This window comes from Sorex fumeus, unplaced genomic scaffold (assembly GCF_029834395.1).
Source record: "Sorex fumeus unplaced genomic scaffold, SorFum_2.1 ptg000021l, whole genome shotgun sequence".
Classification (NCBI taxonomy): Eukaryota; Metazoa; Chordata; class Mammalia; order Eulipotyphla; family Soricidae; genus Sorex; species Sorex fumeus.
Window position 1 is genome coordinate 6,764,631 of NW_026606078.1, and position 12,744 is coordinate 6,777,374.

The 12,744-nt window shown below is 43.5% G+C and overlaps 1 protein-coding gene across 3 annotated transcripts in view; it reads left to right on the forward strand.

The window, feature by feature from the left end:
- The first annotated feature begins 628 nt into the window (after positions 1-628).
- The window catches only part of LGALS8 (galectin 8), a 31,434-nt gene continuing 19,318 nt past the window's right edge, over positions 629-12,744 (forward strand). For 2 of the 3 annotated variants that reach the window (XM_056113589.1, XM_056113590.1), the window contains exons 1-2: positions 632-832; positions 3,205-3,356. In XM_056113589.1, coding sequence (XP_055969564.1) covers positions 3,315-3,356 — 42 coding nt within the window. In that variant the 5' untranslated portion in view covers positions 632-832; positions 3,205-3,314. Of the gene's footprint in view, positions 833-3,204; positions 3,357-12,744 lie in introns of all 3 variants that reach the window. The other variant, XM_056113591.1, reaches the window with a different exon arrangement.

The window sequence follows — 12,744 nt, forward strand, 5'->3', positions numbered from 1 at the left end:
CTAAGGAGGTTACCAGGGGGGGTTGGGAAAGGTGATGGTCTTCTTTGAAATTCCTTTCCTGGCCTTTTGTTCCTGCAGGAGCTTCTTTGGGTCTGTCGCAGGAGCCAGGTGAGGGTCTTATTTAGCCTTAGTTCCTGTTTTCCAATTTTCTGCAAGGCTGGCTTTTGTCATTGCCTTGAGAGGGGGCCTTCCTTGTCTATCTGCCTACATCACAGGGACACGTGCAGAGCACACACTCCGGACCCCCCCCCCCCCCCACCGCTCCCACCTCTTGGCAACATTCTTAATTAGAATAGGGGGCAAGGGGGGGGGTGTGGAAGGGTAAAGGGGGTGAAAACCCCAGGTGCTTTCTTCCCTGCCTACCACTTTCCACCCCAAGCAGGACAGGAGCAGGCATTTCTCTCTTTTATTTAGTTCTGGGTTACAATCAGCAGTTGCTCAGGGATCACTCCCCATGCGGGACTCCGGGGACCCACATGGGGGGAAGCCTTGGGGATCGAACCCAGATCCCTGGGGCCGGGCGGCAGGCAAGCCACGCCTGCAAGGTCCACCCACTCTGCTCTCCGTGCCACCCGCAGCGAGTCGATCACGACCCACGTCCCAAAAGGCTGTGCAGGACGCCGAGCTGCGTGGCGGTCAGCAGGCAGCCGGGCCGCAGGTCCCGCGAGCCGCGAGCACGCCCGGGGAAGCAGACGCACGGCGACGGCGCGCGAAGCGGGAAATGGAATTGGATTGAGTCCTCTCGCTTCCCGTAATCCCACTCGGCCCCCCGGACCGGCCGCCGGACCGCCAGCCGCCGCCCACCGTCGCCTGTGAGCAGCGCCCGCCTGGGGTGAGTAGACTGCGCGCGGCCCGTCTCGCGGAGGGCGCGCGCCTGGGCGGAGTTGGGAAGCGGGGCGGCGGCGGGGTGGGCGTCCCGGGAGGTCGACTTGTCCCGCTGGCAGCATCGGGACCGGGTGGGTGGCCGGGAGCTCGGGGAACGAGGTGGGCATCTTCCTGCATCGCCCCACCCCACCCCCACTCCCCCACGGGACCCCGCTGCCGCCCACCCCGCCGCGGCCGCCTGCAGGACTTCGGGGTCTCCCCATTCCCTGGCAGCGATCGAGGGTCGTGTCCTTCCCGGTGATCTTTAAATGACAAGTTCACTGCAGGGTGTGGCCGATCCCAGCTTCTCGGCCCGAGGCCCCCCCGGGAGATGCAGAGGCCGAAGGTCCCCGGGGCGCCCTTCAAGCGAGGGAGACCCCGACCGCCCCCCGGGGACCAGCCCGGGATGCTGGGGTGAGGGTGGGGGTGGGAATCGCGCTCGTGCAGGCGTCCCACATCCGTGGGTCACCCGACGTGGTGCCTCTGTGGCCATGACAGCTGTGTCCTTTCCTTCTTGCTCTGGTGGCTTACGAAAGAAAAGGAAACAAATTCTCCAGCTTTCTGACTTTTATGAATTTGGGGAGCAGAACATATAAAGGTTAACCTGTAAGTCACGAACGTTCATTAAGGGGTAACGTTTGGGTGGAAAGCCCTGGAATGATTCATTGTTTTTCCTGAATAGAGACAAAGTGTTTTGCGTTTACTTATCTTGCTCTACAGAAGTGAAACGGAAGTAAAAACGTAGGAAGTTTCAGTTTCCTTTCTGGGTTTTGCCTACGGTTCCGAGTCTTCCCAGGAGCTATCAATACCTTTGGCCAAAGGTATTGAAACTATCTTTAATGTCCTCCTCCCACTTTTTTTTTAAAGCCGGCTTTATCATCATTATTCAAGAGATTGGGTTCTTTTCCTTTGACTTTTTCGTTTGTAGGAGGAAAAACCAGCCCTTCTGTGAACAGTTACTAGCCAAAACTTACGAAGCCCTTACTATTTCATTGATTTATTAGCACATTTGATGAGTAAACAGAACACATCTGAGAGACGATTTGTATAATTGTTGTTCCCAGGTTGTGCTGTTCTTCTCATTTTTATAAATGATTTTCAGTTGTACACCATTGTTGTTATTTTTATTCATTTTATTTATTTTGGATTTGGGTGCCACATCTGGCTGTGCTCAGGGCTTCCTTCAGACGCTGCACTCGCTCACCCCATCAGGGACCAGATGGAGTCCTGGGGAAGCAACCCAGTAAGCTGTGTGCAAGGCAAGAACCCACCCACTGTGTTGTCGCTCGGCCCCTGCTATTTTTTTTCTTTTCTGACAAAACTCAATATCCACTTATTATAAAAATCTCAACAAAATTGCAATAGAGGAAACATTCCTCAACATAGTTAAGTGATAAAGTGACCTCTAACTTTTTTCTTTTTTTTTTTTACTGAATCAATGTGAGATGCATTTACAAAGCTTTCATGATTGAGTTTCAGTCATTCAATGATGGAGCATCCATCCCTCCACCAGTGCCTATTCTCCACCACCAAATGGCCCCCGTATCCTGTCACCCCTATTCCTTCCCACCCCCTGCCTCTGTGTTTGCTATTATTTTTGATGTTTTTCCCCTGCAGTGCTCAGAGGTCTCCAGGGCCACACTGCATTCTCAGGGGATGTGTGGTGTAGGTGATCCAACTGGGGTGAACTCATAATTTCTCTCCAGTCCCCTTTTTCAGATTTCAATATTAAGATTCATGTTAGAAATTTTCTTTGATCCCCCCTCCCCACCTTGGAGGAGAGGGATCTGAGCCATACTCAGCAGTGTTCAGGGCTTGCTCCTCTCTCTCTGGTCCGGGATCACTCCTAACAGTGCTTAGGAACCATGTGCAGTGACAGGGATTGAACTGCAGTCAGCTGCATGCAAGACAAGAGCCTTAACTGCTATACTCTTTCTAGGATTCATGTCAGAAATTTTCTACTGGCATATTTCTAAAGTAAATATTTCCTCCATTCATAATCTAAATATATTTCGTATATTCCTAAGTATAGGTAAAAATTTAGATCATATTTTCATAATGGCTTCCTATTTGACAAATAGTAAAATAATTGATAATTTTGTTTTTTGGTTTGTTTCTGTTTTGGGGCCACAAGTAGCTGTGCTCAGGGCTTATTCCTGGGATTGGGGGTACCATATGAGATATCAGAGATCAGACCCGGGTTAGCTACATATCAGGCAAATGCTTTACCTGTTGTACCTCATCTCTGATGCTAAAATAATTTATAAATTTCAATGAAAAAGCATTTATAAAAAAGTGCATGCTTATTTTTCTTCCCCTTTGGTTTGGTTTTATATACAGGACAAAGTACACTACTTTCAATCTGGAAAACCGTCAAATGAAGAAACGTGCTTAAAGTTCTAGATCGTTTACAGAAGAGAGACCTGTTCAGCTTTAAGGAAGAAAGAATAATGTTGTCCTTAAATAACCTACAGAATGTCATCTACAACCCGGTAATTGATTTCTATGAAAACCATTTTTTATCTGTGGCAAGATTGCTGTCCCAGTGACGTGGATAGTCATATTTGGGGCAGATCATTTTTTACGGGACTAAAATTAAATCTGGTACTCATGAAATGCACCTGTATTTGATAGCAGCTATCGTGGATATTGACTGAACAGGTACAAGGTCTCAGTTAGGAGAACAGTGTTGGAAACTGAGAACATGGAAATCCATCAGAGGGATACAAGCTTTGGCAGTGGTATGAGGCTCAGTTCATCTTACAATTTTCAAAGGAAATTCTGTGTAGTTGAGGCTGAATCCTGGAGTGAGATCTGAGATAAGCGTTTTTTTTTGTAAACCTTCTGGAAGACACTTAGGCAACAGGAATGGGGAATCTTTGCAGTAAAAGCCAGTTATATATGGGTTCAGTTTGTGTCTGAAACTGTAGCTGTAACCCTCCAACCTAAATCTTCATGTCATTTTGCAAGAATGAGGTACAACAGCCTTATCAAACAAATTGCAGTGGACAAGTAATCTAATTTATGGTTGGTTTTAAACGGAAGACTTGTTCATCTTGAACTTTTTAGGACATTGTAAGTGATTTTATGCATCTTAAGAGTTAAACACAAGGACTGGAGCAATAGCACAGTCGGTAGGGCGTTTGCCTTGCATGTGGTCAACCCGGGTTCGATTCCCAGCATTCCACATGGTCCCCCGAGCATTGCCAGGAGTGATTCCTGAATGCAAAGCCAGGAGTAACCCCTCAGCATCACCGGGTGTGACCCAAAAAGAAAAAAAAAGAGTTAAACACGACTCATAGTTTTCTACAGAGACTTCCTACAAAGATCATTTTTAAAAATTATGTTTACTGCTTGGCTTGTGACTGATGTATAATTTGGGGACTGAAGTAATGAACCAGGAGGAGCATGGGGCGGGCCTGTTACCCTGTTTTCTTCTGTCCTTTGTGCAGAAAGATGCTGCCTTTGAATTTTGATGATTTTATATATTAAAATCCTGCCATGTCTTACAGATAATTCCTGTAATTCCTGGGGCTAACTCCTCCAATTTACAGAGTTGAAAAATAAGCTGACTTTTCTTTCCTAATGAAGCTTTCCTAGGAAAATGGTGCTGTTTCAGAGCAGTAAATGCATCCTGGGCCTCGGGTGACCTTACTGCTGAGGAGAATTGATGACAGCAGCTTTCCAAAGTAAACATTTTTTGGCAAATACTGTTTTTTTTTAAAGTTTCTTAATCTTACAATTTGCACAAGCACAAAAGGGTAAAGGAAGGAAACAGAAAGGCATAAATAACATTTTGATCCATTCTTAAATTCCACTTATTAAATATTCATAGCACTGAGTGATCATATTGCTTTTAAGCTTCAGGCACTTCCTTTTGTGGCTAATTATCCTTCTGTTGATTGCCAATAACAAATTGGAGGCTGCATATATTATATCTATTGTAAGTTAATTACTACATTATTGTAAAGGCTAGACTTAAACAATTTTGGTTTCAAATTTTTACAATTTTAAAACAAAAATTGCATTTTGGTTATTTTGTTAGAGGTCATTTCAAACAACAGGAAAATGTTTATTGAATTTCAACCATATGCTTTTATGGTTGAAACAGAACTGCCACCTTTTAATTTTTATTCCTTAATATTTCTTAAAGTTTTGATCCACATTTGGTAGTAGAGTAAATTACAGAAATGACCCTTGTACAGTTTTTCATATTTAATATATTTTGTTGTATTGATAGATTTCCAAGGCTTAAACAAAGTCAGACTTACTTTTCATTCCCATTCTAATTGAGTGAATAATTGGGAAGGCTTTACTTTATTTTATTTTATTTTATATTTTTTTGCTTTTTCGGTCACACCCGGCGATGCTCAGGGATTACTCCTGGCTCATGCACTCAGGAATCACTCCTGGCGGTGCTTGGGGGACCCTATGGGGTGCTGGGAATCGAACCTGTGTCGGCCATGTTGGCTGCGTGCAAGGCAAACGCCCTACCCGCTGTGCTATTGCTCTAGCCGCATGGGAAGGCTTTACTTTAGACGGAGAAATTTATCCTTTGGAAACTCAGTATCTACATAAATATTTTATGATTTTTTGGGGGGGGTCACATCCGGCAATGCACAGGGATTACTCCTGGATCTGCACTCAGGAATTACTCCTGGCAGTACTCAGGGGACCATATGGGATGCTGGGAATTGAACCCGGATTGGGCGCATGCAAGGCCGACCCCCTACCCACTGTGCTTGCTATTGTTCCAGCCCCTATTTTATGATATTTTAATAGAGATTTTTTAGGTGTGATTGTTCGCTGGTTAGAAAGTTTTATAAACTGATTTGATATTATTTATAGTTAATACACTACATGTGTTAAGATGAAGCTCACCTGGTGCTGAGAAGCTTATTGTGCCAGTTTCTTGTAGGCGCACTGCTACCTCACATAGTCTCTCCTCAGTATTCTCCCTTCCCACCTTACAGTTTGATCTTAATCTCTGAGAGGTTCCTTCGAGCCTTTGTGCTCTTGTTCTTTCTGTTGATGGCTTCATAAGAGAGACCATTTCTGCCACTGAATTTCTTTTTTTTTCCCCTTTATTTTATTTTATTTTTTTTTACAGTTGTAGATTTACAATTTTTTGTGCTTTGGTTTCAATTATACAATGATCAGATACCCATCCCTCCACCAGTGCCCATTTTCCACCACCATGGATAATATCCCTCCCACCCCCATCCCCCCATCCCCCCTGTCTCTGTGGCAGGGCAATCCCCTGTGTTCTCTCTCTCCTTTTGGGTGTTGTGGTCTGCAAAAGAGGCACTGAGTGGCAAACATGTTCAGTCCATAGTCTACTTTCAACATGCATTTCCCCTCCTGGGAGGATCCTCCAAACACCTTTCATTTGGTGTTCCCTTCTCTATCTGAACTGCCCTTTCCCCTAGAATATCCGGCTGGCCTCTAAGCTATGGAGTAATCCTCCTGGTGTTGATCTCAGCTATTCTTAGGTATTGATCTCATATTTTGTTGCTTTATATCCCCCAGATGAATGCAATTTTTCTATGTCTATCCCTCTCTGACTCATTTCGCTTAGCATGATACTTTCCATATTGTACCACTTGTATGTAAATTTCATGACTTCATCTTTTCTAAGAGCTACATAGTACTCCATTGTGTAGATGTACCAAAGTTTCTTTAACCAGTCATCTGTTCTTGGGCATTCAGGTTTCTTCCAGTTTCTGGCTATTGTAAAGAGTGCTGCAATGAACAAACAAGTGCAGATGTCACTTCGACTATACATTTTTGCCTCTCTGGGATTGCCACTGAATTTCTTCACCACAGCTCTGCCTGCAATTTTGTTGTCATTTTTGTTTTGATTTTTTTTTGTTGTTGTTGGTTTATTTTTTGGCAGCCATGTCTGGTTGTGCTTAGGGCTTACTCCTGGCTCTACACACTCAGGGATTGGGGCCCATATGGGGTGCCAGGAATTGAAGCCCTTTACCTGCTATACTATTGTTCTGGCCCCTGATATGTGTGTGTGTGTGTGTGTGTGTATTTTTTTTAAATTTTGTTTTGGGGTGGCCCACACCTGGAGATACTGAGGGGTCACTCCTGGCTCTGTGCTCAGGAATTACTCCTGTCAGTGCTCAGGGGACCATATGGGATGCCAGGCTGGCTGTGTTAAGACAAATGCCCTACCCACTGTACTATCACTCTGGCATATATATATATATATATATATATGTATATATATATAGTTGTGCCAGCGTGAGCTGTGAATGAATAGAGTTAGCTCAGGATAAGATAGTGCATTTATCAGCTCAGCGCTGAGGATCTCAAGTTGAAAGTGAAAGAAACTTGGAGCCTGTTTGTTAAGAGGATCTCTCTTTTATTCTCTAAGAATGGGCTACAATCTACATATATCCTTATCAGTGAAGTAGGGATACAGAGGCAATAAGCAATCATCTCATCTTTCTCACATGATAGGCCTTCATGTGCCCCAAAGAAAAACAGTCATTGTCAGTATATCCTGCCCATTTGGTGTGGCCTTCATTTGTGCCTGCTGTGCGCTCCCATAAATCTGGTGGGCCCTTAACTCAGTTGATTTGGGCCATCAAAAGGAAAACTTCTTCCTCCCTTCTCTTCTTTAATGTAGGGGTTAGTTTTAGTTTCCCAGGTCTCATTACATTCTCTTAGTTCTCATCACGTATGGTTTCTTAGTCCTCATTACTAAGTTACATAATTCTCATTACATACCAAGAAAGGTTGGGAAGTCTCACACTAGAGATGTTACTGGTGCCTGCTTGAACAAATCGATGAATAATGGGAGGACAGTGCTACAGTGCAGTTTAAGTCTAAACTAGGGTTACTGATGAGTAGAGTTTCATCATATGTCCTTGACGGTCTAGATGTGGTCTCGGCCACCTGAAATAAGGGATTTTTCCAGAATAGAGGGAAATTCTGATTTTTGAACTACTAATGATGTCGGTGGGCCCCACGGGTGACTTATATGAAGCGGGGAGGAGAAAGACAGTCACTTTCTCCCCATCCGCCTCTGCCACTCGGGACCCAGGGTTGCTGGGTTCTTGTCTCGCCTCGCAGAAAGGAATTTCAGGAGTAGACAAGCAGTGAAGTAAATAGATTTTATTTGGAGGATTTTTAGGTATGGAGGGAGGGAGAGAGAGTGAGAGAGTAAAGTTAGACACGAAAGCATGAAAGTACACATCTCAAGAGGGGAGATGCGGGCGACACATGTGCTCGGGCACCACATGTGCTCGGCCACGTGGGCACAAGCAGCACATGGGCTCGGGCAGCAAATGCGCGCGCTTCCTTTGTTCAAGGTGGCCTTTATAGGGTTCCTCCAACCTGCCCCCACGTGGGGCTTCTTCCCAGGTAAATGTCCCGTTGCTAAGGAGGTTGCCAGGGAGGATGGGAGTGGTGATGGTCTTCTTTGAAATTCCTTTCCTGGCCTTTTGTTCCTAGAGGAGCTTCTCTGGGTCTGTTGCTGGAGCCAGGTGAGGGTCTTATCAAGCCTTAGTTCCTGTTTTGCTATTTTCTGCAGGGCTGGCTTTTGTTGTTGCCCGGGAGGGGGCCCTCCCTGTCTACCTGCCTACATCATATCCCCCCCTAGAGATTTCACCACCTTAAATCTTTAAGGGGAAATTGGTCGGTGGTCTATCTTCTGAAGCTGCTTCATGCTGACAAGGGGCGCAGACCCTGCCTGTGAAAGGGGGAAATCTCAAACTACCTTAGTTTATAATGGGCCCCAGGCAATGAATTGGTTGGGTTCCTGAAGTTATCTGAAAGAAAATATCAGATGGATTAGACTGAGGGATATCACTTTGAAATGGTTAGACCCTGAAGGATTAGTAGTTCCTTTCTGACCCAGTGAGGACAATGTTGTTTGCTGTCTTAAAAAAACAAGAGTTAAAGCAACAGAAACCAAAGCAACATAATGCCATACCCATATCTACCCATATCTATCATTAAAATAATGAAAAGGAATAACTCTACCCACAGGTTTGGCTGATAGAAAAATGACTTCCTGTGTCCAGATTCTTCTACTGGACACAGAAACACCAAGCCATTCTCTGGCTTTCTCAGTGCAGATTGGAAAAGCTTCTGCCCATACACTGAAGCTATCAATAAGAACCAATAGATATTTATACCTTGAACATACGAGCATTTGATCATTTGCATAAGGTCAAGCTGCTGATCATCCTCTAAGTTCCTTGATGCTGAACAGGTGTTAGGAGAGGAGGTTCATTAATGGCACAGAAAGCACAGGTCTGAGTTACATCTGCCTTACTTCCTGTTCAGTCCCTTCCCATGGAAGATGGTTCTCACTAGTGTTAAAACATAACCCTTTAATAATATTCCATTGCATAGGTCCAGGAGTTAGTAACTTTCCTTGTTGGGTAAATCCATCAACTTCCTTTTGGAAACCTCCAATGTCCATCGTTCCTCTTCTGCAGAGCATTCTGGCTTAGAGGAAATATTCTCTGGTGTTAATCCCATGATGCAACAAAAATTAAGAGCTGTTAACATCCTTGTTCTCTCCAAACAATTGTTCACAGAAAATGAGATTCAATACAAAAAATATAGAAAGAAAATTCACAGTATTTTAGAACGAGCTATTAATCCATTCTAACTTAACCAGTTTAGATGCCCTTTCTTGACACTTTGGCCAATTCACAGACTGGGGGAAAGCAATTCTGCACTTTGAGATGAGCTTCACCCTAGTAAAGCTCTGATCGAGCTAGTGACAGCATGCATAACATTGAGTTCCTTTATACATTAGGCTGTTTACCTATAGTCAGTAAACCAAGTTTTATCTAAATTTCCCAACGAGGGGTACCTTTTAGATCAAGATTAAATACATTTATTCAATCACCTCTGTAGAATTAGAATCTGATTCTTACAAAAAAGCAAGTTGCAGAAACATGGTTTTCTCTCCACCTTCATTTTAAAACTTTTCAAGATAGCTTAACAAACCTGGCTTGTTCTTTTGCATAAGCACAGTAAGATTAGAGAACTCTCCATTTGGGATACCCCATTATTTACTGAGAAGTCCTGGGGATTGGCTAAAGACAGGAGACACACCAATAGTGGCATTAATCTTATCTGGCACGTCAGAGCTACCCAGGCCTGGCCAGAAGATGTCCCACGATGAACTGGATTGATGGCCTCAAGCCTTCAGGTTGAGCTGGATGTAGCTTTGGGCCTCATTTTCCACAGAGATGTCCTGGCAGAAAGAAGTCCATCCCATCCCTTCTTCAGGGCTGGGAGAAATCCTGATTTCCAGGTTTTTCCTTGACGCTTGAGAGTAGGCCCAGACTGAGTTAGTCATTGCAGAGTCCTAGATTCCTCATTCTTCATAGCAGTGATGATTTCCAGCGATGATTTCTTTTCTTGAGCCGGCCTGCCTTTAGGGTTGCCCTGAGGTTTGTAGGGTACTTGAAACAGTACCTGTTAAATCCCTGCTCCTGTCATTTAGACAGATCCCCTGACTGTTCCCTTGAAGAGGGCTTTGGGGTCCCATAGTTACTTTTTCCTGTCTGCATGAGGGGTAGACCTTATTACAGAGAGGAAGGACTTATCTGGATTTATGCAAACCAACATAGTGCCATGAAACATCAAAAAACATACTGAAGGTACAAAAGAAGAGAAAACCAAGCATTTCACTTTACTCACAGAGATGTAATACACCCGTTTGCTGTGGGTCCTAGTCAGAGAAGCTAAAATCTGTAAAGATAAAGCATACCGTTTAACATGTTTTCAATCCCATTTCAAAACCCTTGATTTCCTGCAACTTTTGAAAAATTCAATGATCTTAAGAGCACTGTAACAGGAGTCCAGACAATCCATCAATCATCTTTTCCATAGATCTTACCACAAAGGTGCTAGAACAATTCTGCATGTGATTTAAAGAGTTTCTTACAACAAAACAATTTGATCAGTTCTTTTTCTTAAAACAACCTCAAACCTTCTGCACATTCCTTTACATTCTGTAACTTTCATTCATTTAAAAATCAACTTCACTTTAACAGAATTCCTTTCCTTTCTTCCCACTGACAATATCTCCATCCATTATCTTTCTGACTTATGGCATACATCTATAGTAGTACAATGTACAATGTGATCTCCCAAATTTAGACACAAGTTACCAACCATCTCACTTAACATGACAAAACTGTACTCTGCAGCACTATTTCAAAAGCATTAGATCAGTTCCATAGATATTCAAAATGCCTTAAAAATGCTCACAATTAAAGCTTTTACAGGGCTGGAGCGATAGCACAACGGGTAAGGCGTTCGCCTTACAAGCGGCCAACATGGCCGACCCGAGTTCGATTCCTCCGCCCCTCTCGGAGAGCCCGGCAAGCTACCGAGAGTATTCGATATGCCAGACACAGTAACAACAAAGTCTCCAATGGAGACGCCACCGGGCCCGCTCGAGCAAATCGACGATCAACGGGAGGGCCTTTACCTTTACCTTTTACAAGGTATATCCACTGGGCAAAAGATCACTTTACATGAGAAATTAACCAGGAGACATCTTAAAATTCTGATTTACAGGAAAACACAAATACAAAAAGATTAAAACACTCATAGATTATCATGAAACAGAAAGCATTTCACACTTAGGTACAAAGTTCTCAGGTCAGGTCAGGGCTAGGTTGATACCTGGAGACAAAGCTTGGCATAGAATAAAATTATCAAAATAATAGCATGCACTTTCAAGCACTAGACAAGCAATGCTATGGCTTCAAATTGTCAGGTTGACATCTGAGACTAATTCAATACAACTTATTGCTAAGTAGCCCTAGAAATTTTAGTTACCAAGAGTCTCAGAGATCAGATAGAGCACTGGTAGGACAAACTTTGCAACCAATTTTATAACTCTAGAAACTCATGATTAAACTAAACCATTACTTTTAAACCAGTTTTAATGTGTCATAGTTATTTTAACTCCTTCTAGGTCAAATATTCTAATCTAATGCAGATACAAATATGTACATTAACATAACAGCATAAGACCTATAAACAATCAATTTTTATAAAACATGATAAAACCTTCTTTGGCTTAATTTCAATAGTTCTTGTACCTTAATTATTTAAAATCATGAGCTTTCTACACCAGATACTTTTTAACAATTCCACAAAAATACAAACATGCTTTCAGACACAGAAAAAAGCCCTTTGGATATTTTTTTTAACCAATCTTTGATATCAGCATAAGAAAATATTTGAATTGTTGTGTGAGCACAAAAAGGATGGCAACAATCTATCTTTCCCACCACCGGTGTTAGGTAGTTTCCTCCACTCCAGGGAGGTGGATGGCGATGGGCAGGAGAAGGAAGGAAATGGGGACCAGGCTGGTTGGTCTTAGCAGCAGTTTATTACATGGAAGTGATGTATGTCATGGAGGCCCCAGGATCTCTCAAGCACGTGCTCCTTTGTTCTCTCAGCTTCTGTCCTCAGCCCCATCTTCCCAAATTCTCTGACCCACGTGTCCCCCCAGAGAGCCCTGAAATCTCCCTTATATAGATCATAGTACCTCTGCAATATGGTGGTGCCATCAAAAGGAGTTACAGAAAGAACCTTGAGGCAGCAAAATGTACATTGTTTCTTTACATCTGCAGGCCAGTAATTTTGGCCTGGGGAAAGAAGATACAAAACCACACTGAAACCTTTCACAAGCACTTTCACAAGCTAAAGCACTTGGGCTTGCCTCCCAAAGACTAGTCTGCTAGAGCTTGGAATCTACATCCCAAAAGATCAGGCCTGGCTAGATCTGCATATCTAAGAACTGCTAGGTTTCTGTGAGAAAAGGGAACTGCCTCTTACAAATTTTTCATAAAAGTTAGCTGAGGCTTGTAAGATAAGTTCTTG